This window comes from Pyrgilauda ruficollis, unplaced genomic scaffold (genome assembly GCF_017590135.1).
Source record: "Pyrgilauda ruficollis isolate IOZ18807 unplaced genomic scaffold, ASM1759013v1 scaffold37, whole genome shotgun sequence".
Classification (NCBI taxonomy): Eukaryota; Metazoa; Chordata; class Aves; order Passeriformes; family Passeridae; genus Pyrgilauda; species Pyrgilauda ruficollis.
Genome location: NW_024525156.1, coordinates 9,957,227 through 9,984,567, shown reverse-complemented (window position 1 = coordinate 9,984,567; position 27,341 = coordinate 9,957,227). Strand labels below are relative to the sequence as shown.

At 35.1% G+C, this 27,341-nt stretch overlaps 1 protein-coding gene across 3 annotated transcripts in view; it reads left to right on the top strand.

Moving 5' to 3' along the window:
- The window catches only part of CDH18 (cadherin 18), a 159,537-nt gene that overhangs the window by 106,455 nt on the left and 25,741 nt on the right, over window positions 1-27,341 (top strand). For all 3 annotated transcript variants that reach the window (XM_041475911.1, XM_041475910.1, XM_041475913.1), the window contains 3 exons: window positions 3,469-3,656; window positions 7,540-7,793; window positions 21,345-21,481. In XM_041475911.1, coding sequence (XP_041331845.1) covers window positions 3,469-3,656; window positions 7,540-7,793; window positions 21,345-21,481 — 579 coding nt within the window. The remainder of the gene's footprint in view (window positions 1-3,468; window positions 3,657-7,539; window positions 7,794-21,344; window positions 21,482-27,341) is intronic.

Here is a 27,341-nt window from a genome sequence, read left to right as displayed (position 1 = left end):
TATAATAGATTAATAAATACAATAATTTCAATAATATGCTAATTTATTTTCATTAAATACTGTTACACTTCCTTTTTGAGAGGTTCAGACAGAGAGAACTGTCTTTTCTGTAAGTGGGATACAACCTTGGAGGTTACCTGTAGGCTAATTGAAATTAAAGTATATTTTTCTAAAGATAAATAAATTATTTCTGTAGTATAATGACAGATAAGCCATAAAGTTTATTGAAAGATGAAGATCATATACTTGAATTCGGAAAATGTTTCAATTGGCATGGATTAAAGTCCTGCAAAGTGGTACCCTATACAGTACATTACCTGGAAAAAAGTATTAAATTCCTCATATCATGAGCAAAGGGAACGCATGTGAGCGAATGTGATAAAAGCTGAGAACTGAATCAGCCAAGATTCTTATCTGTAAGAAACAGGCCAGTTCCTCTTGAAAAAATTAGATCATCCCCAAAAGATTTCTGCTTCACAACAGCTCCTGGAAGTCTGCAATACTGGAAGAATAAGAACAATCTGTTTGACATGGTCAGATTTGGTGGAAAGGTTTTGCTATAAACTGATCATACCTGATTCTCAATTGCTTTAGAGGGTTGAGACAGATTCATAGTTTGCAATACAGAACTGTAAATTCACAGTATGCGCATCCTATAATTTACAGTGTCCTATCAAACTTTCTTTATCCAATACCCAAGGAAACATTCATAGAATCAGAATCAGATTATGCTGAGTTTAAAGGGACATTAAGTGAGTCATTAAGTCCCAGTGGAGAGCACCCAAGAAGTCACAGTGTGTACCTGAGAGCATTGTTCAAATCCATCTTGGGCTCAGACAAGATTGGTGCTGTGACCTTTTCTTTGGGAAGTCTGTTCCAGGGCTTGATTTTGCCTTTTGTCAGTTTCTTTTGCTAGCAATAAAGTTTACAACTATTTAGTGTTTAACATTTCCAATTTCACCACTAGTCTAAAAAATGTCTGTAACATTCATATTGCTTAATTTTATCTTTGTGCGTGTTTAGATTTTTTAGATAGTATTCTTTGTTTTTATCTATTTGGCTCATGTCTGTATGAGATATTGCCAGCCTGTTTCTATGAAGTAGTGGTTAAATACTTGTTGGGAGACATTTCTGACCTGAGAGTTTTTTATTTTTTCAACAGCTTTCTTTTAATTCTGTCTACATTTTTTTTAACATTTCATTTCTACAAAAACTGACATAATTCATGAGTCATTTCAAATATTTGTTTTGCTTGAAGTTTTAGTATCTCAGAGTCTTTTAAATAGGTATCAGTAAAACAATTTTCTGAAACAGATGGCTAACACTTGGGGTGTGATTATAAAGCAGAGCATAGTGTCATTTAGATAAATATATTTGAACAAGCTCAAATATTTGAAAGTCTCCAATTAGTTCACCCTATCATATGAATTATAGCACGTCCATATGTGGCTTGATTCTAGAACATATTCTTAATGGCCTTAACCTTTTCCTTTTTTGAAGAGCAAAAGTGTCAGAAAAACATATTTTGCATTTATTTTAACACTAAGTAAATTTTGAAATTATTCGCAACACATTATTATAATTTTATCTATGAAATAAAGCAACCAGCAATACAAAAGTGTCAGTTCACATCATCTGTAAGCACAAAATTTTGCAGGAAATTTATTTGCAAATTTGTGTAGGTGGCTTTTGCACGCATATCAAAGAATTGCATCAAAGTATTAACTATGAATTTTAATTGAATTAAGTAATTGTCCTGTTACATCACTGTTGGTATATTAATTTTTTATGTGTTAAGTTCTATTTTTTCTCTTGTTCTGCTGGATATTTCTTATTTTCCTTAAGATTTCCTAATGAATAATAACTATTTTTTTTTGTTTTCCTCTGAAATCGCTTTTCCTTTAGACTAACAAAGATTAATGCACCTGTCCATCCTTATCACACCACTAGTTGTTTGCAAGTACTGTACTACAAGTACTAGTATAAAAAAAAATTAAAAGCAATTAATAGGTTTCGGAACAATTGTGCAAGAAATTATATAAATTTATAATTAATCTTCAGTTTTCTAGCAGGTGACGATAAAGGCAGTTATATTTTAGTGATGACATGTATTCCCTTTCTAAATTACAGCTTCTGTAGGTTGATAATTTCTTCAATCCATCCAAACAGTAGTGGGTTTCTGCCACTATTCAGGTTTAATCTCTGAATTCAATTTAGTTTTGCCTTTCTTTTTCTACATGCTTAACAAGGGCACCTCTGCAGTCATACTACCTGGCTTAAGCCCATAACAATGTGTTAACTTTTATGTCCCCTTTCAAATCTGCTGATCCATTGTACTGCCACTTAGTTTTGCACTATTGCACTGACTGCCATAGAAGGCCAGCAAGGAACATAAAAGGAACCCTGGTAGAGTTTCAGAAGATCTGTAATGACAGAAGTTATTTTTTCTTTTTTACTGTGTTGGTGGTTGGACTGTGATGTGAACTCTGCAGACTGTTATGGAGGCATTTGGATTGGGGTTTTTTAGATGGGAAATTATTATGTCGTTGGTATGTGCACACCTGCTATTGGATGTGAATTATTCTTTTCAGTTCTGGTAGTTTTCATCATCCCTGCTGTATTATAAGGGGAGCAATATTGGAGAAATCTTCCTTAAGCTGTTTTTCTGGCTTAGCTGCAGATGGAGATTGAGGTTTATGTAATGACACTATGTCTCTTTGCCACTTTTATTTCCTTGTGGCAACTTCTTGTCCACCAGAAGACTTTGTACCTTTTAGAAAATTTTACACAAAAGCATAGAGACAGTTTAGAAGATTATTTTTCAAAAATATTTCACTTACTAATTATTAATCTAACAGGTTACAAAAACATTGAAAGGAGGCCAGAACTGTAAAGAAAAATTCTTCTGGGCACAAATGTGTAATACTTCTTTGTACCCATTATGTTTATTTTCATTTACTATGGATGGCAGTTAAAATTTTTGTGCAAAAGTTAAAATATTAATTCTATTTTTCTTTAGTAAAAATCATGTGTTGAAAATGTTGATGCAATGTGCAAAAATGGTTGGATTTTGGGAAAAAATACAACATATTTTTGAATTCAAAAGTACTCACTTGACCATGCATTTAATTGTAAGTTGATGAAATATATATTTTAGTTATGGAGAATATAAACTTGTAAAAATACTGGTATGAGTAAATTCTGTATTGTGTGATGTACAGCAGTAGTTGTGAAAACTAAAATCCTACATTAGGTAATTTGGACTTTGAATAGGGAATGAAAGCATCCCAAGTAAAATACAATTTGGTTTTGAATTCTTTCAGGGATCTAAAAAATTCCTATGTTTATTTGTCACTTCATGAAACACATAAATACCCTTCCATTGACTCAGACATCTATCAAGTAGCTAATGGTTCTCTAATTTGGTTTGACTAGAAAATATCCAAGCTATTATTTTTTTCCCCTCAGAACATTATCAACTGTATGTTCCTGAGTCAGCTCAAGTTGGGTCAGCAGTTGGCAAAATCAAAGCAAATGACGCAGACACTGGTTCAAACGCAGACATGAAGTACACAATAATAAATGGTGATGGCGCTGGGGTATTCTCCATATCTACTGACAAAGAAACAAGGGAAGGAATTCTCTCTCTAAAGAAGGTAAGCCATAGAAGATGTAAAATTTGGGTGAAAATTCTATTTTTGTCCCCAACCTGCTTAAACCTTGGCGTACAAAGTTTACCTGTGGCAATGAATGTGTAATTCAGTTTCCATAGTCTGTTATTCTTTGATTTACTTTCCAGTTGGTATGTAAATGATCCAGTATTGTGCTAAAGACTAAAAATGTGACTTGGCAAGCTATCTCAGGGTTATCATTTATATGTAGTTCCCACATTTGTCCCAGTCAGTTGCGAGTTCATATGTGGGTTTGTTGTTATGGAGTCCTCTAGATATAAATTATATGTATCCATAGACCCTAAAAATTAAAAGTGAGTATATATTCAAAATTGCTAATATGAATTCTGGTCTTGATTAATGGTTGGATAAATGAAATCCTGAGAAAATATGAAAGAAGAGAATAAATAAAAAACTATCATAAAGGATGAATTTTTTTGCTTCTGAATAGATATATGTGTATTTAAAGTATCAAAAATAGTTTCTAACTCAAGGAAATATTATTTTTATAATTCATAAATATTTAAAAGATCTCTTTCAGTATGTTAACAAGCTTTAACTCTGTGTCTTTTGTAAAGGTTATGTAATACCCACCTTTTTCAACCACATAAAAGTAAACTGTCTTTTTTATACCACTGAATTTATTTCCTGATGGCCTTGCTATAGCTAAAACCATAATCTGTTATTTCTTCTTTAAAATGAGCATTGTACCCACACCATGGCTACTGTTCATTAGCTACAACATTTATGCATATTCCAAACATGAAGCAGAAAGGAAGAATTTGCAACAAAATAAAAGACATAGAAAAATCTGTTAAATCACATTTCTTACTGGTTTTGCAGAGTAGCTTCAAAAATTTTTTCACTATTATTTAGAATATGACAAAAACATGTGTTGGCTGTTCTTTTACATACACATGACAATAATTTGGATCATTTTTACATCAAGACAAGAAGAGGTAAGTTTTGCTTAAGTAATGTTACATTCCAGTTGAGCAGAAATTCGCCACTTAAAAGTTACATAAATTTGTGTATAATACCTACATTATTTCCTCGGATACCTTATCCCTTTGTACAGTAATAAAAAAGTGATCTTTTTTTTTTTTGGTTTTGGTTTTTTTTTTTTTTTTTTTACTTTATTTTTTTCTTTTTTTTTACTCAGATCTTGTATGCAGTTTAATAAGTAAATTATATGCTGTGTGCTGTAATTGCTTTTATTTGGATGGGGTTTCAAGCTGGATTTTTTTGATAGCCCACCCAAAATAAATAATCCAAACTGAGAACAGAAGAGTTTTGGTTTTGTATATCAGATACCTGTGCCTTCTATAACACTAAAATAGAATTATTTATCTTCTAGTAGTTCTCCAGAAGAATTTACAGTAGGCACATCAGAAAATCGAGGAGTAAATATATTATTGTGTCTAATGACCTGAAATCCTCATCAAAATATTAAAGCTTCCCTTACGTAAGATTCTGATGGAAAAATTTTTCAGTGCCTCCATTTGTATGCAAAGGCTACGAGTGTTAGAACCTTTTTTTGTCTCATTATGGGTTGACCCAAAATATTCAGTACTTTCATTATCTTTCTTATTGACAAACCTGTAGAGCCATTCTTCAGTCTCAAAGATCCTCCCAAAAAGGCGTGATTACAAATTGTTGTTAAGTATTTCTACTTTATCTCATGCATTTCCTTATTTGAGTGAGAAACTGGAGGAAACACAAACAAAATAGCCCAGTAAAAGCTATTATTCTCTGTATCCTTCAAAAAAAAAATGGTCATCATTCTCCTCCTTTGTCATGATTTTCAGAAAAATGTGTTAGAACTTTCTTGACCTTAAGTCAGTCAGTATTATTCAAGTTTACCTGAAAAAGTGTCTAACAGCCCATGTCTCTTCAATTTTGTATAATGAAACTGGAAATGTTCAAAAAACAGGTAGTTATTTCCCATAAAATTCTGTAACTCTTTTTGGGAGTTACAGATACCCTAATCTGAGATTTCTTTTGGGAGTCTCACATTAGAAACTCAAACTGCAGTATAGTGCACAGCAGCATTTTCCAGTTAGCCCTGTAGCTGGTCACTTGAGCTACATTTGGCATTTTCAGTTTGGCATGAAAATCATAATAGCCAATGAATACATATTGAAGTTATGTTGGTAATTGTAATGAATGGATATTATTAATTGGGAAAATAGAAAACATGAACAAAAATTCTGTTAATTCATCTAAAATGTAAATGTTTTCCTTTCTTTCTGGGGAAGACAATGATCTTCAGACAATGATAATTTTAAGTAAATACAGAAATGTTTTGCATATTTAGAGACACAAGACAAGTGTGTCTCTCACCTGATATCTACAGTTAATGATTGAGATGTTATAGGAAGAATAAAAAGCAAATGAAAGCAAAAAACTACTCTGACTACATTTAAAATGTCTGGGTTTTTTTGATTATCTGAAGAGAGTTTTTCAATAAAAAGTCTTATTGTCTGATTAAAGAACTAAATAAAAGAGTTTGTGTTACTACAAAACTTTGTGTCATTCCTCATGCGTTTTCTAAGAGAAATTAATCTTCCTGTACAAGTTAATTCAGTCATTGTCAATATAAACTGAGTTTTCCAAAAAGACATCAAAAATAAAAGTTGCAGTCCTATTTTAAACCTGTTTATTCTTAGAATATGCATGCTGCAGACAAATTAAAATCACTAGTCAATACTTGGCTGCTCATAACAAAAAAAAACCCCATAAAGTAATGGGCTTCTGAGTTAGAATTTAGCAAATGTATATTTCTTTATGAATTGACTTGAGTAGTACACTTACCTGTTTTTTCTTGCGTAGTAATAGATTTACCAGGCTATGGTAAATTTTCATGCCTTTAGAACTTCTTATTTTTACATTCAGGAAAGGGAAACAGATAATATGAGGGTCACAAAAGTTTTATACTGTTAGAGTTCAGAGAATGAAATAATTGTCCTTAAGTACACAAAGGAGAAATCAAACAAATGTATAAAGTGCATATAAATCCTGACCAATTTTTCTTATACACCATCAGTCAAATTTATTGTAGATTTCATCTGCAAAATGCACACTGACAGTGACAAGCCTTATATTGAGTTCCGCATATGTCTTGCCTAACGTATTACTTTGTCACTCTTTGGGGTGACAGGAAATACCATTTTAAACTTGGATGAAGAGTTTTTGTTAGATAGACTGTCATGTACACACAGAATGATACTGGTATCAGTGGAATTCTGCCATGCCATACTGGAAATAAAAATCCTGGATCTAAAAAAATATTCCACGCATATGCAACATCTTTTAATGATATGACTATGTTTTAAAACTGTTGGAAATAGACAGACTACATCTGCTCTCTTACATTGAGTGTTTTCCTGTAAGAAGTTGCTTTTATTCAGCTGAGAATAAAAGAGATGCCCAAAAGAATTTTAATGTCACTGTCACTGTCTATGACACTTTTTTATTTAAGATGTGAAGCTATTTCAATTCAGGATACGTCAGTCTCTACCTTCTTCAGGATTTAGGATTTACTGATTAAAACCAAAAGGTGACAAAATCCAGACACTACATTATAATGAAAGTAGAATCTGAGGCTCTTTCTAAATCCTGGGCTATTTCCAAAGCTAGTATCTTTTCCAGTATTCTGTTATAGAGAAAAATTGAAACCATCCTGCTTCATTTATATCCTTCTACATACAAGGTATGACAGTGGCTGCCAGAATATCAGAGAATGTCATCCCTTTCCAGTAACAGGAAGAAATGTTTAAGTTAAACAGAAAAGATGTTGTTAAGTTGCTAGCAGGCTAAACTGGAGAACAGAATGTCTCTGAGAATTTTTTTTTTTTTCTGCCAACAGCCACTCAACTATGAAAAAAAGAAATCATATACACTTAATATAGAAGGAGCAAACACTCACCTGGATTTTCGCTTTTCGCACTTGGGACCATTCAAAGACGTAACGATGCTGAAGGTCATCGTTGGCGACGTGGATGAACCCCCACTCTTCACTATGCCTTCCTATGTCATGGAAGTTTACGAAAACGCAAAGATTGGGACTCCTGTTGGCACAGTAACAGCACATGATCCTGATGCTGCAAACAGTTTAGTGAGGTATAGTAATCCAAATTATAGAGATTCATTATTCAGTCATGACATTGAATTTCACAAGCTTAACTGTTAATGAGATCTGGAATGTATGAAGGCTGTTTATTTTAGTGCATAAAGGGAAACATAGGTCGGAACAGTGTCATGATCAGTCTGTATAGATTAAATTTAGCCTTTATTTGGTTTGCACTATAATTCCCATCATTGGTCTGAACAAAGACCTGATTTTCCAGTGGTGTCCACCGTAAATCTGTTAAATATCATAGCACTGTTTTCCTCCTGTCTGTCAAAACTGCGCTGGCCATCTGCACACTTGCTGCACTGTAGCTGTCCCAGGTTCTTGTGCAAGACAGCAACAGGTTTAGATACATCTATCTTTTAGAGAAAAGCAGGATCATTTTTACAAAACTTTGGTTGAGGATGAGCCCAGTATTTTGTAACATGCTTCAGCTTCAGTAGAGCATCAAAAACATCAAATATGTGCAATAATGAATTTTGTGGAACAATATATGAACTTTATGTTTCAAAGGTAGCAGTAGATCTAAACATTTTCCAAAAAAATATCCACAAAAGAATTTTTGATACTTTTCCTTTCCATGACATAATGATATAGCCTTTGTAGAAATCATTTTATTATATCTTTGGAAAGCAGTTTTTCTTCAGCTAGTTAGGAATATTTAGTCTCCTGACTGAGTTGAAATCTGCTGTGTATGTGTAATAGTTTTAGTAAGATGAAACAATCTTTTCAGAAGAATGAAGACATCAGTTTTTTATGGTTCTTTTGTGATAATAGTCTAAGATTCAAAATGTTCTGTGTCAGAGAATCAATATATGCAATTTCTTAGTGGCAAGTTATTGCCTTTGAAAAATTTCCACTATGGTATTTGTGCCTAAATTGTAACATACATAATATATTTTTGCTAAAAATAGCTGCCAAATTTCTGTAGCTCTAATACTATGATTCTGAAGCTATTAACACAGTCAGACCAATTACTGTCATGGAAATTTGTAGTAGGAAGAGCAAGTGCATATTTGACTAGCTGGTCCATAATTCAACTGCCTGTTGCCCATAACAGCTTTGTCTAGAAAGAGATAAATCTGGTAAAAGGGAAGCAGCAGCAGTTTGTACAAAACCTCGAAGGCCAGAAGTAGATTTTCTGGGTGAAACAGGCAATACAGGCAGTAATCTGAAGATAGAGGGATCAGAAGGAAAAATATTTTCAAATATTGAGCTTTTCGTAATTTTTTTTTTCCTCCAAACTTGAATTTGTAACCAGTGATTGAGGACAGAACATTAAGTATCCATATTATTCACATAATTGAGGGGAAAAAATTGTTTTTACTTTTGTCTATAATGTTTTTCCCTCAATTGAGATATATTTTTGAGTTGTTCCTTCCATATCCCTATGTCTCAATGGAGAAAAATATATGGTGCTAACATAACATACCAAACCATGAAGATCTGAAGGGAGCTAGTTCTCACTCAGTTACATGTTAGTGGGATTTGGCAAGTGCAGTGGCACCTCAGATATTCTATATTGTGACCAGGTTTACCCTCTAGCCAGGCTATGTCTGTCTTGATGGAACTGACAGTGAATGTCATTCGTGAGAGTGTGGGTTTTTTATGAAGGAGCTGATTCTCTGGGGTCTGAACTAGCATCTTACTTTGTGGGACTCTAAACAGACACCAGACTGGGTTGTTGTGACCTCAAGTTTTCCTTGAGCTTCCTGCTGCGGGAGCAGAAATGCTGGTCTGAGAATGGACAGCTCCAATCCCCCCTCCCTTACCTCAACTTCACACAGAAACACTGATGTAGTACAGTAGGGCTTTGTATTGTTTCAAGATCTGGCTCAGCTCGGGAAACTATGGGTTGGGAGAGGTGTGACCTGAGAAGTGGGACAGGCTGCATGGGCTGAGCTGCTGCTCCACTTGGAGGCAGGGTCCTGCCCCGTGCTCCACTCAAGAGCAACAAGCAAAGGAGCCACTCAGAGGGGGCTGTATTGCACAGAAGTGTTCATGCGGTGCACTTACGGCCTTTTGTGTCACAGGAAATGTCTCCACTGTTTGTCTGAAACCCTGGTGAGTCTGAAAGACAGTCAGAAGTAACAAGGTCATGTCTCTTCTTTGTTTCCCCACAATTCCTAGCTAATTGAAAATGAAAATAGTGATTACAAAAATGGAATTAGGAAGATTCAGTGTAATTTTTGTAGAAAGCAGAGACCACAATCTCCAGGAAAGATAGGTACAAACAGGACTTGACCTGGTAATCTCTGTGTAGCAGGGGAGTAAGAGAACAACGCTTCTTATCCAAATGGCTCAGATACATCTCCAAATACTGTGAGGCTACAGGGCAAGATATAGAGAAGCAATTTGCTTATCAGTCTTTCCTAATCCACTTGTGCATCTTTTCCGCTTTATGAGGACACTCATTGCCATGTATGAGATTGATGAAGCATTTAGGCACACAGTTGAAACCATGTCATTTGCTATTCAGCTGCTAAAGGAGGTACAGTGTTGTGATTTGTTCACTGCCCAATTAAGTAACAGTTTACTTTGATAGCAGGAACAATTCCTGTATACAGAATAAGGGTTGGAAGTGTAGTTAAGGTAATTAACAATGCTGAAATATTTTAAAGTTATTTGAACTGAAGACAAAAATAAATAGCAGCATCTACTGCTATCAGTAAGAGGGAGACAAAGTGGGTTTTGTCCTTATTTTCTCATTGCAATTTCATCTTGTTCCTGAGCTGAGCAGTCTTCAGAAGGCACTGACTTTTTGCCAGTGCTTGTAATACTGTTTTAGTCCTTAAACCCCAGCAGAACAACCTCTGTAATAGCAAATGTAGGTAATAGTAATGGGGTCTTTTCATTCAGTACATATCTGATTGGCAATTTGGACTGTTCTAAAGGATTTCTCTTTTCAAGTTGATTGATTTTTTTTTCTTTAATAAGATAGAAATGCATTTTCAGGGAAGCTTTTTAAAATGCTTTGTTTTAGAATAAGATTATTATCCTACTGAAATATGAAAAGAAAGATAGAACAGAAAACCTAAATAAATATATTAAAACTTTATCATGTATTAATTTTAAATATATAGGGATTTTGAGTAGTTTTAATATCACTTAAAAATTTACATAAAAATTGTTTTCTAAATCAGCAGAAAACATCTTTATTTGTCATTATTCACAGGTATTACTACCCTGTTGGGACATTTATGAGAAACTAATCCCCTTTCATTGCTTTGTGTCAAGTATTCTGCCTTCATACTCATATCTTTTGTTGCTTGAAAAGGTCAGCATTAAGTCATGTCTTATAATAATATCTGATGTGCAAGTGGATCTTGAAAAGTATCTTCCCACACAATACAGAAGAAAGCATGACTATCAAATGCTCTAATTACAATTTTTTCTTAGTTCATTTTTTCTTATTCATTTTAAATCTCTGTATATCTACTTAGAAATTATCTTTTTTTTCTTTCTGAACTCATACACAGAAGACCTGCATGGAGCTTAGGGGTGCAAGCAGCTTTTAATTGGCAAGGCACCTGGCTGTTAGTGCTGCCCCAGGGCAGGGCAGAGCCTCTTGAAACCCTGACATCCTCCTGTAGGTGGTGATCCTTGGGTGGTGAGTCCACCCAGGCACAGCTCATGCTCCACATGATCCTTGGAGCTTTCCAACTGCCTCTGGTCTGTTGCCAGTGAAATGTTTTTTGGGAACATAGAGCTGCAGCTGTTCCCCTAGCCACCTTCAAGGCAGTGATTCAGAAAAGAGCTAAGACGTAGTTTTAAGACTGCGACACTTTCTGCAGCTCTGATGTAATAGTAGTTCCATGACATAGACCGGTTCCCCCAGAATAACTTCCTGGATGGATAATGTACTATGAAGAACTGAAAGCCTTTGCTTTTAACCTTATACAGTTAAGAGTAGTGTTTGAGAAATAAGACATCCTGTTATAGAAATACAGTAACATCAGATCACTCCTTTGAGTGCTACTTTTTCATGCAGTGATAAAGGAGGTAAATCACTGTTTTGAGCATCAATGATAGGACCTCTGCCACCTCCAGTAAATTTTTTTACGCCCACCTATTATGTTTAGCTTAGGTTGTTTACATTTCTGGGAAGAATTTTTCTTTTCCTGGTATCTAACAGAAAATTTCTGGTGAATGGTATACAGATCCTGATCAGGACTCTGCCTGTGACAGTAGTGTCAAACAATAAGAAAGATAAACATCTTCCTTTTTCAGAAGGTCTACAATTGCTTGGATAAAAACAACTTTGTATTTTTTTTTGGTCCCTGGAATATTGATTTGTTATATTAATATTTTGGAATTCGAGTAAATTTTCTGTTGGACCCTAATCAAGCAGTAATATGTCTTGCTATAATGTATTTTATTCACAAAGACTGATCAGCTATAGGAAACAGAAGTCTGAAAAAAAATCTGTTGCTTTAGTTTTGGTTTAGGTTTTTTTTTTCTAAGTTTTGAGCTAAAAATTAATTTTAATTTTTAATTTTTTTTCTCTTCTAAAAGTTGACTTTTAATTTTGTACTAAGTTAGTGAAGAATAAGAGTACAATCTCAGCCATGATCCTCCTTCCTACTTTTCTAACGGCCTTATGTTTTTGCCTTAAAATGGATGATATATCATAATGGTTATGATGCATGTATCTATTAATGAGTACAAAAACTTGCTTTCCAACACCACACCTGGTATGTAGAGGCTCTAATAAATTCATAGTTCCCTTGTCTTACTTTGATTTAAATTGACAAACTTCTTTTTCCTTCTTTCAGAAAGAATACTAAAACATTACTGAATTACAGGTGCATACGATTATAACAATTAATGTGGTGTAGGAATTTTTGTCTTCAATTCCTGTATTAGGTGAAGAAACTTATTTTAACTTTTGTTGCATTGATTGTAAAAGATAGTCATCTTTTAGATTCATCTGAAGGTGAATACTTTTTGTCATCAGCCTTTAGAAAATAATCTTAATTTTCAGTAAACACTGTTTTAAGAGGCATGCTTATACAGAGATGAAAGAACATAACCCATAAGTTTTATGCTTTCCTATTATTATTTCTTAAAGTATAAAGACAAAGTATTGGGAAAAAAATCAGGTTTTAGACTCCTTTTCTAATGCAAAGTTTAAATTTGCTAGAGGTAGAATAAAACCTCATTCTGTGATTCAAATTGAAGGGAGGTGCAAGACAACTGCATGAAAGGATCAAAGGGATGGGCTGAAAATTAAATTATATTTTTAAGGTTCCCCCCTGCCCCCCACGTCCCCCATTCTATGAGATCAATTCAGTTTTTTATGCTGTCAGTAGAGAGAAGGGATAAGGCTGTTCCCCTTCTGGAAAATACAGAAGTCCCTTCTCCTAGTTATTTTCATTTGCTTTACTTGCTCTTTGAATGTCATATAAGAGGAATAAAATCAGTTTGTTTCCTCCTGTCCTGTGCACAGCCAGCATGGCTTCCCTGAGGACAAGTCCTGCTTGACCAGTCTAGTGGCCTCGATGGAGTGACTGCATCAGTAGACAAGGGAAGGGTTACAGATGTCATTTATCTGGACTTTTGTAAAGCCTTTGATACAGTCCCCCACAACATAATTTTCTCTAAACTGGGAAGAGATGGATGGGATGAGTGGACTGTTAGACTCTTTGGGGTGACGTAATTGCAGCTTCCTAGTGCCTGAAGGGAGCCTACATGAAAGATGGTGACAGGACAAGAGGGAATGGCTTCAGACTGAAAGAGCTTAGATATTAGAAAAAATTCTCCACTGTAAGGGTGGTAAGACAATGTAAAAGGTTGCCCAGAGAAGTTGTGGGTGCCACATACCTGGAAATGTATAAGGCCTTGTTGAATGGGGCTCTGGGCAGTCTAGGGGAAGGTCTCACTGCCCATGTCAGAGAGGTAGGAAGTAGATGACATCCAAGGTCCCTTCCAACCCAGACTGTGATTGAATGAGTCTATGACTCTTGGCTGTACTTAGAGTAGCTTGCTGAGATCAGTGCCATCATGTAGAGTGACCATCCCTCCTTCATATGCCTGTGGGAGAATATGTGAGATTTTCCAGAATTTGTCCTGCCAGGCCTGCGTTGGTGAAGACAAAGGCAGAAATCTGCCCTCCTCAAAGAAGACTTCAAAGCATAACACCATGATAATCCTCGAGTATTCTCTCTAAAACTGTCAGTAAACTGACACAGAAGAAGAACACCCTATTTTGAATGGCTGGAGAGTGATGGGAATTTTTATTCAATTTCTTCACTAATTCTCCATCTGACTTCACAGCAAAAAAAAATTTAAAACCTTTCTTTACAGTGTTGAGATGAGAGATCTGTTCCTGGTTTTTTTTTTTTTCCCTGAGGCCTCAAATTAGTTTTGATTCTTGTCAAATTATTTGTCCTAGGTCTCCCAGTAACAAATATGTCCATGTCCTTGAGCAGGAACTAGTAAGATGTTCTGACAGCTCTTCTGACTAGGAAGAATCTAGCTCAGGATAGTGGTCAGAGTCCCACATCAACCAGAACCACCTCCATCCCTCCCTGAGAGCTGAGAGAGAAAATGTTGATGGATCAACTTTTTGACCATGAAAGACTGATTTTTCATGCCAGAACATCATCTTTATGTTTCTATAATTTTTACTGACTTCAGAATGTCTCAAGCATTAGGAGTCTTTTATGGTTTTACAGTCAGCCTTCATATCTGAACATCTCTAGAGTGTAGTCGTTTGATAGGGTCATGCAACTCCAATAAATAAAATCCTTTTGAATAACAAGCAGCTTGGATATAATAAGACATAGCTCTGCCATCAACACATCCACCTGAAATGCTTTTGGACAGTCATAACCCTCTGAAGAAATTCATAAAGTCATGAAAAGAAGACAAACCTTTATCTTGCTTTAAATTCTGAATTAGGGCCTTGAAGGGTGTAGCCTGTTCTTAGCCTATGCTGATTGGTAGAATTAGCTGGAAAAATGATCACTGGTTAACACATGCAGACAGAAACTGCCAGCTAGAAATTATGAGTGTCTAGAAAGAACTAGACATTTATTTCCTTCAAATGAACAGTGTTCCAAATTTCCTGTGTTCAAGGAAATTGAACTCCCATCTGTGCTAGAGGATGGGAATAAAAACTGGATCAGGAAGCTGACTTCTGCATAAAATTCAAACCACCAGTGGCTGCCTCTCGGGGACTTTCATGGGAGACAGTGGTCCACTGCTGTGAATTCCTCTGTGTCCCCTGGGATCCTACAACTCACATCTCTAGGACTGGGACATGGAACACTGCCTCTCTGGCTGAGCTGAGATTTCAGCATGAGACGTGAGCCAGGAGTCCTGTATGGAAACAGGAAGGTACTGATGATCAGCTGGTGGATGTCAGCTGGCAGCCAGCACCAGAGAGAACTCAGTGGGATCAGCATATTGAATCAGCTGCCTTTAAATGCTGTGAGAGGAACAGTATCTTTCTTAAAGTTATGCTATGTCTGTTTGAAAAGAAAGCAAAGGAACAGAGTAAAGTAAACAGAGGGAATACCTTCTCCAAGCTATCTTCAAATGTATTCAATTTTCACATCTGGAAAGCACAGTTGAAGGCTGTAGTTCTCAGTAGCAGTCTTCTGCCAAGGAGCTCTGGAACACCGAATGTCTCCTTAATGTACCAGACCTGCTGCAGGGAGAAAATTGGTTACCTGCTGAATGGCATGACTTCTGATTCAGACTTCGAAGTTGCTTTTCCCTCCTGGCTGAATTTGTTTGAACTATGGGGAAATAAATTGGCCTTGGAATGGAGGTACTGTAGTGCAAGACAGTCATGGCAACAGAATGTCTCCCCACCACCTCATTTGGCTTCAAGGCTTTGTTGTTGGTTCCCAGCTCATGAGTGCTGCTGTCAGGAGACAGAGAGAAGATAAAAGGCACACACTCAAGTTGTGTCCCAGCATGGGCCATTTCTTGTTGTTCTCCAGCTGGTCAAACACAGTGAGTGTCAGATAGTTGGTTCTCTCAGTCTTTGTCATGTATACCTCCTTTTCTCACTCTATGCAGTTGCTTACTCTTCCTTTTCTAAGGTATTTTATAAAATGAATTAAAAATGTATGTACTTTATCTCTTTCTGATAAAGTTTCTTGCTTAAATCGTTAACTGAACAGGTTACATTACAATGGCATTTGACTTTTAACTGATAAGTCTTTAAAGATACAATTGGTTGGACAGGGTTCTGTTCCATTCCCATGGACTTTTTTTTAGTAATTCTTTGTAAGTAGCTTCACTTGTTATTTCAGAACTGGCTATTTGCTTGTATCTCGAAAGTCCAAGGAAGTATTGTGATCTTTGACTTCACATCTGGCTGAAATTTGTCTTTGGAAGTTTATTATCAATATGAGATTTGCAACCAAGGTAGAAATAGGTAACAGAGTTCATTTTTGCAGTTGATAAATAGGATAATAAATGCAAAATAACATAATGAAAAGATAAGTTAAAGATTTAATTAAAAAAAGAAAGAAAAAACATAAAATCTCAAAACTATTTTAACAGTTCAAAGTCAAGGTTCATCCTTAGAACACAGTAACTAGAGAAAGCCATGCCAGAACAGCAACAGCATATGCCAGGTGTCTATCCAGTGACAGACTGGTGTTAATACTAAGACAATAATTTAGGTAGAGAGATTCTGAAAATGCTTATGCCTTTTAGCTTCAGAAGCCCTCCTAAAAGGTTTGGAGTTCATTAATATTTCCAAACTACTTTAGAATCCTTGAAATTCTTATTATTAGAAGTCTGACAGGTTGAATACTGAAAACAGATTTGTATGTTCCATAGTGACCTTCTGCAGAAGGGTCATCATTCGTATATGTTTTTCTTTATTTCCTAATTGATGCAAATGCTTTTAGTTTTCAGCAAAAATGGGAGAATATCTTTCATTACTGACTCACTGCTTCACTATATAGCAGGAAGTGAGGAATGAAGCCAGAAGAGCCAGTGGCTTGCTTTGGTCAGAAAGATATGGATGAAGCTGGGAATGTACTTCCATTCACTGAGATTACCTAATAAAAATGTGGCATTTACTGCATTTCCCAGTGTTAGCAGGATTCAGTTTTGGTATTTAATTTCCTTCAGATTATCTTCAGATAGTGTGACTATTAACTTTTCTATACTCGTGATTCTTTTAAATGAAGTTTCCTTCAGATTGGTTTCTGTTGCTGGTTGGCATGTAAACAGTTTTTGGAGAACTGTTTATCTAGGCATGTCTTGTTTTTAAGTCTCTTTATTAACATGTGCAATGCAGCTCTGATGTGCAGATTTAATGTGCCATGGTTATAAGCATGCTAAGTCATGTGGCATTTTCATGAGTAAATGTCTATAAATAAATATTTCAAATGGCTATTTTAAATTAATTTTTGAATTAATGCATTCTAAGTGAGCAGAAACCATCAACTGAGTTAAGGTGAAAAATCTCTTTTGAAATCACTCTTTGAAATTCAAAACTTGCATTATATATTTTTGTGGTCTAGAAAAAGCATCAAAAAGCAGATCAGTAGATGTGGAGGGAAAGGTAGGAGCAGAGGGAATGACTATGTCTGTTTCCCCTATTATCCAGATGAAAGTAATTTTTTTAATCAGATGAATTAAATTCAGAAGCTAAAGTAAAGCATCCTTGGCTCAAGAATGTGCTCTATTTATGGATATATCTGTTCTCTATTCTCAACATGTAGATAAATGTGTGACTAGTATTGATAAAGGTTTAAATTGTTCAGTGCTTTGTAAAAACATTGAAACTCGTTCTCAGTGTCCTCTTACATGACAAAAATGAGTTGCTCTACCAAGAGAGTTCTTGTACGAAATATTTTTAAAGCAGTTGGAAGCAGAACTAGCATTCCTATGTTTTCTACTGTGTGGGAATATCTTTTGTAACTTGTTTTACTGACACATTCATGAAAACTGGGGAACAGAAGTGCAAATGGCTACTTTAGATGTGATGCACAAAACAGTTTTAAGGAAGAATCTGGAGTAATGGAGGAGAACTGAACATTTTAATCATGGGAAAACCTAAGAAAGTACCACCCCCTTATTAACTAATGAAGAAAAGAATTGTCAATCTGTGAATATTCCAAACTGTATGCAAAAGTTAGCACATGAAAAGGAAGTTCTACTGTGGATAAATTAGGAAAAAAAAAGTCGTTGTTCTACCATAATTGGAAGTAGAAGTGTTAGTACAATGAGTTACCACAGTATTTTTTTTTCCATTAATGACACAGAAAATACAACTGAAGTTATTAATCCAATCCTGAATTCTTTAACTGAGATTTGAGTTTCTGTGGAACACACTTAAGTAACCGATTTAGAAAAAGACGTTCATATTAAAAAAGAAAAAAGACCATCTTTTACAATATGTTTATGAAAATGAATTGTTAGATGATCACAATTCATCAGAAAATCAAACAGTTTTTCTACACAAGCTTCATTTTGGGACAAATATTTTCCTTTTTTTTCTGTACTTTGCTCAGAGGAAGAGGTAACGTTTTATTACAAATCATATACGCACAACAGCAGCTGGGAATTCATATTGCTTTAAGTTTTTTTCTCAGTGAAGCCCAATATGAAATTCTGTCTATTTTTAAGCTACTGCCTACAAATAATACATAGCCTTATTTTTATGGCTCTGTGGTCAGCACAATAATGACTAACAGAATAGTCACTGTTCCTGATGTTGATAATAAGCAAATAGTGTCAAGAGTAATTAATGTTTGCAGGGATGAGACTATTGTATTATAAACTGATTTGGATTTGCAGTACATATTTCATAAGAACAGGTCAGGAAAGAATATTTGATTTTTTGTTTCAGCAAATAATCCTTGTTGTTATCAGGAGACTCCTAGAGTCAAGAAAAACAAAGCTATACTAGGAGAGAAATAATTAAATTTTATCATTGCATAACGGATTGTCACCTCTACCAGTAAAAGGTCTCCAAGAAAACTGCAAGACTATTATGCTTCCCATACTTTCTCTCTTAACCTTCTAGTTCATCATGTAAAAGATGTTTGTGTATTTGTGTATATATCTTGCCCAACACAATCAAACATTCATTATTTCTGTGTTAATAGTAGTATGATCAAAACATTCCAGCTATTTTTCCTAGTTCAGTTTTCCTGTGCTGCCAAGCATAAAGTGTAATGCAGGGGGGCATTTCTCCACCTGAAGCATGTATCTTCTGGACAAAGTTCAGATGTCAACATGACTCTGTGGCCAACACACCAGCTTTATGGATTTTTAGAGGTCGATACCACTCTCTCTCCAAGTTTTTATAAATAGTTAAAGGTAATGCTATCTGTGGACATGAGAGATACAACTTCTCCACTGAGACTGGCACACTCTTAAAGAGGTGCTTATAGCTTGGACACATAATGCTACATAAAATAATGCCAAAAGGATAATTGTGTGGTCCATTTTAGTTCTTTTTTGTGATGTGTCCTCAGAGGATTCCAGTATTCCTCAAAGCAAAATAAATTTCTTTGGATGTCTGCACCATCCAGCATTTCATGATCAGTGACTAATTAGTGTTCATCAGGAGTTTTCTTTTCATTCCTCTCCTGAGTTTACCAAGCATGGAGAGCCACACCAACTTTCAGAATGTGTCTGCAATGACTGCTGTGTATAAATTCACTAGCTTTTTTTGTCTTTTTCTGTCAACATCGTTGTTTTGGTTTTGGGTTTTTTTTGTTTTGTTTTGGTTGGGTTGGTTTTTTTTTGGTTTTTTTTTTTTTTGGTTCACTTAGCGATACGCTGAATAATATCCTCTGAAAAAAATTTTCCTGACTTAAATTCTTAAAAATTGTCTCATTACCTATGTAATTAAGATCTTATTAGTCCACTTGTTTGAAGAAACTTGAGGTGCCATCTTGCACATCCAAAGTGTCATTATAGGGTACTTCTGGTGTATTTTGAAATGAGATATTCTCAAATGTTGGTAATAATGAACTGCACAATAGTTTCTGACTTAACTTGTGAGAAACAGCAAGGGCTATCCTTGCTGCAGAAAACATAAAATGAGTAGGAACTGAGGTCTGCTACCTCTCCAACAACTCCAACAGTCATTCAACAGGGCTTTCACTCTTCATGATATTGAAAGGAAAGACAGAGAACAAGCAAAAAGAAAGGTATTCTATCCTAGGTCTGGATGTTTTGATTTCCAGTGACTGAACTACGGTTCTTTAGCTGCTGAAAATACTTGAGGCATGGTAAGAAAATCTGGAGTTTCAAGAGGAAAGTTACCATACTGTAAGGCAGATGTAAATACTTCTTGCAGGTGAGAGAGGTAGGTTCAGGTTCACACCAGTAAGGAAGATTTACCCCAAGTCACCAAATCCCATCTGGCTTGAGCCTCCAATCCTTTGACCAGTTAAGGTGACTCACTCAGATTTCTGCTTTCTCTTCTAAGCGTTTTCTTTCTTTTACTTTTTCACATTATCTCTGCCTTTAATATATCATTCAATTAGATATTTGTTTATTTGATTTCTTTTTGTTTACACAACTGGTATAAATAAGTACATTGTGAGAGAAATAAAGCTTTTTTTTTGTTATTTTATGCTTGGCAACTTTCATGTGTGCCACTCTTTTTATTAGCTAGGAATTACATTCTGGTGATGTAAAAATAAGAGCAATTGGATGGGACAAATAAATCATTTTGACCTTTATAGGCCTTACATATATTAAATATGTATGGAATTTCACAAAATGAAAGCAGGGATGAAAAATTATCAGGAAAAGTAGTTATGGTATATAAAATAATATTTTTTCCTTTTTTTATTATTTTTTTCTGGAGTTAGTCAAGAAGGCTTGGGAAGGTTCTGTAATTGCTTCATTTGTTAAAAGCCATTGTAAGTAATTCCAACTTTGAGAAAAGTCTTGTCAATCTTTACTTTTGTGCTCTTTCCCTCTGCTTCCATTACCCACTTCAAGGCTTTTACTTTCCCTGCTAGGCAAAGTGCCCAGAAGCCAAGGGAGTAAAGCAGGGAAGTCTACTCTTCCAGGGTAGTGTCAATGGCTGCTCTGGGAATCAAATGTTTCTGATATTCTGAATGTGTAGTGGTGATGTTCCAAAAGGCTTACGTGTCACCTTGTCATCAAGTTAATGTCAGAGAGGCATGCTTTGAAACAAGGCTGATCACACTGGTTTGCAGTGACAGGAAAATAAGCTGAATAATATCTTTGTTTCTGCTTTCTTTTCTGCTTTTCCATTCCATGATTTTTAGTCAAAATACATGAGTATCTTGCCTTTGACAAGGTTGTATACTGCTGTGCAAAATACCACCTGTTAGCAATTTGTATCTTTGTGACTCATGGTGGAAATATTGTTTTGTATCAAGAGAAATATAACATTGTGGAAGAAATTAAATGTGGTGTTCCTTTGGGTTTCTCCAAATTATATATATTATTTTCCACGTTGTTTTTTAAAATGTCTGTGATTTTAAAAGTTTGAAAGTAATATTCTTATATAGTTTTCTGTTACTTTGGATTATATATTACAACAAATATATATTTATTGTTATATTTCTTCATAGATATTTCATTGATCATAACACAGAAGAAGATAGGTATTTCACAATTGATGCTAGTACTGGAACCATTAAGACTGCCAAGATCTTTGACAGAGAGGAGACACCTTGGTACAACATCACAGTGGCTGCTTCTGAGATAGGTAAATAATTTATTTGGCATATAGTATGAAAAATAAAAATTAGAAAGGAACGTAATCGCTCTCAGATTTTGAGAAAGACTACCTTAATATGTTATGTTCTTTTAAATACCAGTGGGTTTTTAGTTAGTCCAGATAAAGGAGAGTTTTCTGTGTGTTTGTGAATACTCTAACTCCAGAGAACAATTAAACAAAATCACATGCCTATGTGAGTCCACCTGTGTAAATTTGCCAGATTTCTCTGCATGGGACAGAAGGCTGCCAACTTATCCAGCAACATTTCTAAGCATTCAATCTCCTAAAATCAACAGCTTGTACCATTTGTGTTTCACAATTCATATGTTTTAGAAGTTAGCACTCTTTAGTACTGTCTGAAAAAATAATCTGTCCTTCTTGTATCTACTATCAGCTGTTTTAGCAAATTGCATGCTAATTGTGTGCCCATGTTAATTTATATTTCACAGATGCCTAGCAGTTTCTGGTGATGTTTCTGGCCTTTTAATAGGAAAATTGCCAAGATATAATAAATACTTACCTGTGCATTTGAAAGTCCTCTAACGTTGATGAATCTCCATTGCCTCAGATAAGCCCTGCAATGATCAAAAGCCATCTGATTGAGGAGTCTAAGACAAATATTTCTACTTGGAACAAGGACAGTTTAAAGAACATTTCAGTTAAGCTTTTTTATTGCAGGGTCTTTATTTTTCCACAGTTAAAGTTTTAAATTAAAAAAAACCAAAAACTCAATAAGGCAAATGAAGAAAGAAAAAGTCCCATTCTGGATTGATAGACTCAATCCTCCCAAGCACTGTTCATGATACCATCTTTCAGTGGTAATGATTTTGATCAAAACTGTGAAATGCTTTTATTTGTATTAATTTTCTTTCTTTTTTTAAATTTTTTTAAAATTTTTTTTAATGATAAACCACAGGTTTTACCTCTAACAGGTTCCACTGACATAATTAAGTCTGGTCTGCTTTCATCTGCTTAATCTCTTAGTTAAAATTTAGTACACTAGTACATGTTACAAAATAAACAGCATGAATGTATTTCATAAAGACAACAAATTGACTCCTATTATTGTACCTACATTCACAACTAAATTGACATTTTGAGCTAAGTACTTTCCTAGAGTTAATAATAGTATCTAGAATTTTATGATTACTCCTTGAAAAAGTAAACACTAAGACTCCTGTGTGCTTGACAGTGTTGACATATATAGAATGTCATTTCAGTTCAGCATAAAACTGAATTCAGCATAAATAAAATATAATTAAATAAAATATAATTAAGTCCTAATCATAAGCAGGTGCATACTGTTAATTTAAAAAAAAATTAAAAGCTACACTGGGACACTGAAAAAACCAGTATTCATAAGTCCTTTTTTGGAAAACATTGAAATGTAATTATTTTCCAGAAAGAAATCTCAATAGCATAAAAATTAAACATAGCTTTCTCCACATTATTTGTTTCACATAATCAAAAGAGTGCTGGTACATGTATCATGCTGATAATAGTATGAAGAAGGAGGATTGTGTTTGTAACTAAAACAGAATGAAATAAATTGTAAGAATTATACTATTTTTTTCTTCTTTTATTTTTTTATTTTTTTTTAATTTTTAGATGCTCTGCTTAGAAATTTCTGTTTCAGGTGCAATTTGTTACAGGAAAACATGAATCTGATTTTTTTGTCCCTTGCAATGCCTTTGTTAATGTTAAAGCTGGGGTTGGAAAAATAAGTAAATCTAAAGGGTCAGTTGGAAAAACAATTCATTTATGAAAAAAGGAAGAGATAGTAGTGAGGAAGAGATGGATGACAGACTGACAGGCAGCCTAAATGACAGACAGCCTTTCCTTGTGTCTACTTCCTCAACCATTTTGTTGTGTGCAGTAATTTGAAAATTAAAACACTGTTCTCTTCCAAATCTATTGTGAACTTAATAACTGAATTTATGGTGGAGCAAGGAGCATATGTTGTTTATGGCCAAAGCTCTTCCTTTAAGTACTATCAGTCCCATATCTAGTCTTACGGCTTTTTCTTTCAAGTTCAAGCACAAAGTATTGCAGAACTAAGAGTAAAGCAGAACTACCAGTCAAAGGCTATGACAAAAGTGTTATTTAGCTGTGGGGATGGTATTCCTCAAATTTGTCTGACATAGTAGAAGGCATTTGCAGTTTCTGACACTGTTTACTTGGCCAAGAACATGGCAGAACCTGCAAGACCCATAAAGACTGTATTCCTTCAATAGCAAGAGGTGCTCTGTGGGTATAAAGTGTTGATCATGGTTAGTTTCTTGGAGTGTTTTCCTCTTTTTGTGTTACATTTCACTGATAGAATTCAGTTTCTACCTGTCATCCTTTTGGCCACTATTTGTAACCAGGCTTATTTTACATAAATGAAATTTAAAATTAACATTATATTTCTACCCCCAATTGTGTGATATCTTCATGCTTCAACCTTATTCTTTCTCAATCTTTCATAAGATATTTACTTTCACTTTTCATCTCTGTATGTGATATATACTGTCTGCATTGGTCAAATATCCTCTCTGAAATCTGAAGAAGTCCTACCCCTTTGCTCTGTGGAAATAATGCTGATGTAATAATCCACAGGTTTTTTCTGTTTGTGCTCTTACTTCTTAAAGCACACCATTACTATTAAAATTAATGGGCAATACTTTTCTTTCTTTAATGTGCGTTGCTCTTAAACAGCAGCATTTTAATGTCCAGAAGCATTTACCTTGATTGTTTCAGTACTGGCACTTCCTAAAATCTCTTTGTAGTATTAGGAAATGAGATGATCAAGTTGTACTGTGGTTTATGTTGAAGGATCTAGAGACTAAATCTGGGGATTTAGGGGGAAGGAGCAGTCACACTAGCAGTAGTACTAATACTTTAAAATACAGATTCACATAGAATTATTACCATTTAATTGACTTTGTAGAATTCTTTGAAAAAAAATTTTAAAAGTCTCTTTGAAAGAGGGAGAAGATATAATTTGTTTGATTCTAGTAAAGGTTTTAAAGAAGTCTTTGACAAGAGTAATGAGAATAGAAAAGCACAGAACAAATGCACAATGTTTTATAACACATGATTTAGAGGAAAGAAATACAGTCATAATATAGTAATACTAAGAATACAGTCTGTCCCTCTGGAAGTGGAAAAACTTAAGGCTGAGCTATTTTAAGGACTAGCATAGAATCTGTCAATTAGAATTCATTGTAATGGTAGCACTCAATGATAGGAAGTGATTCAAATTCCAAAATTACCTCCCTAGCTAGTAAGAATTAAGGATGATTGAGAGAGATTCATGTGAGAACAAGACACATAGAAGAATGGGCTAGATAACTGAAGGGTGAAGTGGATGGAAAACTGTCTGGAATGGCAGATTCAAAGGGCTGTAACCAGCAGTCCAGATAGCAGCTGGAGTTCAATCACTAGGAAGTACTCCTGGTGGCTTATGCAGGACACAATACTCTCTTCATTAATGCTTTGGTATGTGGAACAGAGTGCTTTCTCAACCATTTTCACTCTCTTTGGCAAATGACACAAGACTAGAATAATGGCTGATACATCGAACTGTCATGTTGACAACCAGAAAGATCTCAATAAGCTAGAGAAATGGGTGAACAAGAAATGAAGAGAGATTTAATAACAGGAAAATTAAATAATGAAGAGAGATTTAATAACAGGAAATGCAAAGTTGAGCACTTGGAGAGGAATAATCCTATGCACCAATTCACATGGAGGGCCAACTGGCAGGTGGGCAGCTTTTGAAAGAAAAGTTGGTGGAGATCCTGGTGGATGAAAGCTGGGTGTGAGCCAGTGATGCACTCTTGTGGCAAAGGAGGTCAATGCCATTCTGCACTGGGTGAGGGAAACTGCAATCAGCAGGCTGAGAGAGGTGATCCTTCCCCTCTATACAGCCCTGGTGAGGCCACATGAGGAATGCTCCCGCATTTGGGCTCCTCAGTACAGAAGAGATGTGGACATACTGGACTAAGCCCAGTGCAGGGGCATGAAAGCGTGAAGACTGGAGTATCTCTCATATAAGGAGTGGCTGAAAAAGCTCGGATTGTTCAGCATGGAGATGTGATGGCTCAGAAGGAGCTTATCAGTCTGTTTAGATAACTGTTAGGGGAAGTCTAAGAGGTGACTGAAAATGATCAACATCAGGAAAGACTCATCTGAGTAGTATCCGGTAAAACGACAGGAGGTAATGTGCACAAATTGAAGAACAGAAAGTTCTGTTTAAACCAAATAAGAAAAATGGTTTTACTGTGAGGCTGATCAAAAATTACAACAGGTCACATTGAGGGGTTGTGGATTCTCTGTCTTGGAGACATTCAGAACCCAACTGGACATGGCCCAGAGCAATGTACGCTCTAGATCCAGCTTTGAGCAAAGGAGTTGGACTTGCAAATCTATGGAGGCACCTTCAAAATCAATGATTCTGTGATTTTTTGATACTGGGAACTGTGCTTTTAACATGGAGAAGAAAATAAAAGAAGAAAATGGAGCAAGCCAGCTTCTTGATATGTTTTTCAGGTGATGTTAACATCAAAAGTTTATTGGAGTTAATAAAATACTGACATTTAGATGGATAATAACTGTGCATCTAATTTGAAATGTGATTTTTTTTAATGCAAGATAAGTGCTTATATTTTAAAGATTTTAAAAGTGCCTTTTAACTGCGAAGTTGTCACTTATTTCTCTTATGCAGCTGGTTATCATATAAGTGTGTAGAATGGATTTCTGGGTTTATTAGATCATCAGGAGTTTTGGGATCGAGTTGTGGTGCTCCTGATGGTCTCCAAAATGCTCTGCAGTAGCTGAAAATGGAAAATCAGACCATTTTCCACTATTTGCTTAAAGGACCAACTTGAATTCAATGGGTGCAAAAACTTGTGATTGAAGGGACAATAAAGAGTTCCTAATTTGTGAAGCTGTGGAGAGGCTGCATAGAACAGGAGAACTGAAATAATGGTGTTTCGTGCCAGGTTCTGTCAGATACCCCAGACTTAATGAAATCCTATCAAGAGACTGTAAAAAATGACCACATTAAAGGAACCTGTATATAGAGCTTTGACACCGTAATGGATTAGAAATCAAAATAATGAAGAGACATCATTATGTAGTTGATTTTACAGAAAAAAACCCACAAATCTCCAAGGTGTTAAAAAAATCAGATGTTGGGAAAAAAACCCCAACCAAACAAATATATTTGTCTTTGTTTATACATCTTCTATATTTACTTTGCCATGCATATTTCTTATGAACTTCAGGTGAAAAAATGCCAAGGTGTTGAGTTAGGGCAGTACTTCATTGGCAAAGTATGCAATGCCTTCTGTTCTATGGAAAGGATACCAGGAAAAAGTTATTGCAAAAAACTACTCAAAGAAATAACTTTTAGACACATTTAAATAGAGTGCCATCAAACCCTGCTCAGAATATAACTATGTGAAAATTTGGGGTAACTCAGCAGAATAAAAGCTTTGAAAAAAACATTGAGAGTAGAGTGAAAAACATAGAGTAAAAAAAGTGTCTTTTCTAATTATAACATAAGTAGCTTTTAATAAGTCTTGGGAAAAACAATAGTAGAAACATACAGTTACATAATTCAGAGAAAAACAGGATCCACAGAGACAACTAATAATATGCAGCAGTGAAGTATAAAACCCCTTGAGTTGCTGAATAATGAAAGTCCTATAATTACAACAAATGAACAGATAAAGTGTATTGTTATAGTGAGGTGTGGTTATATCTGTTCTTTAGAATCACAGGGATATTGCTACCAATATTACCATCATTAAACAGCAAGGTTATGAGAAGAATTTGACAATTCTTTTTCATATTTTATATT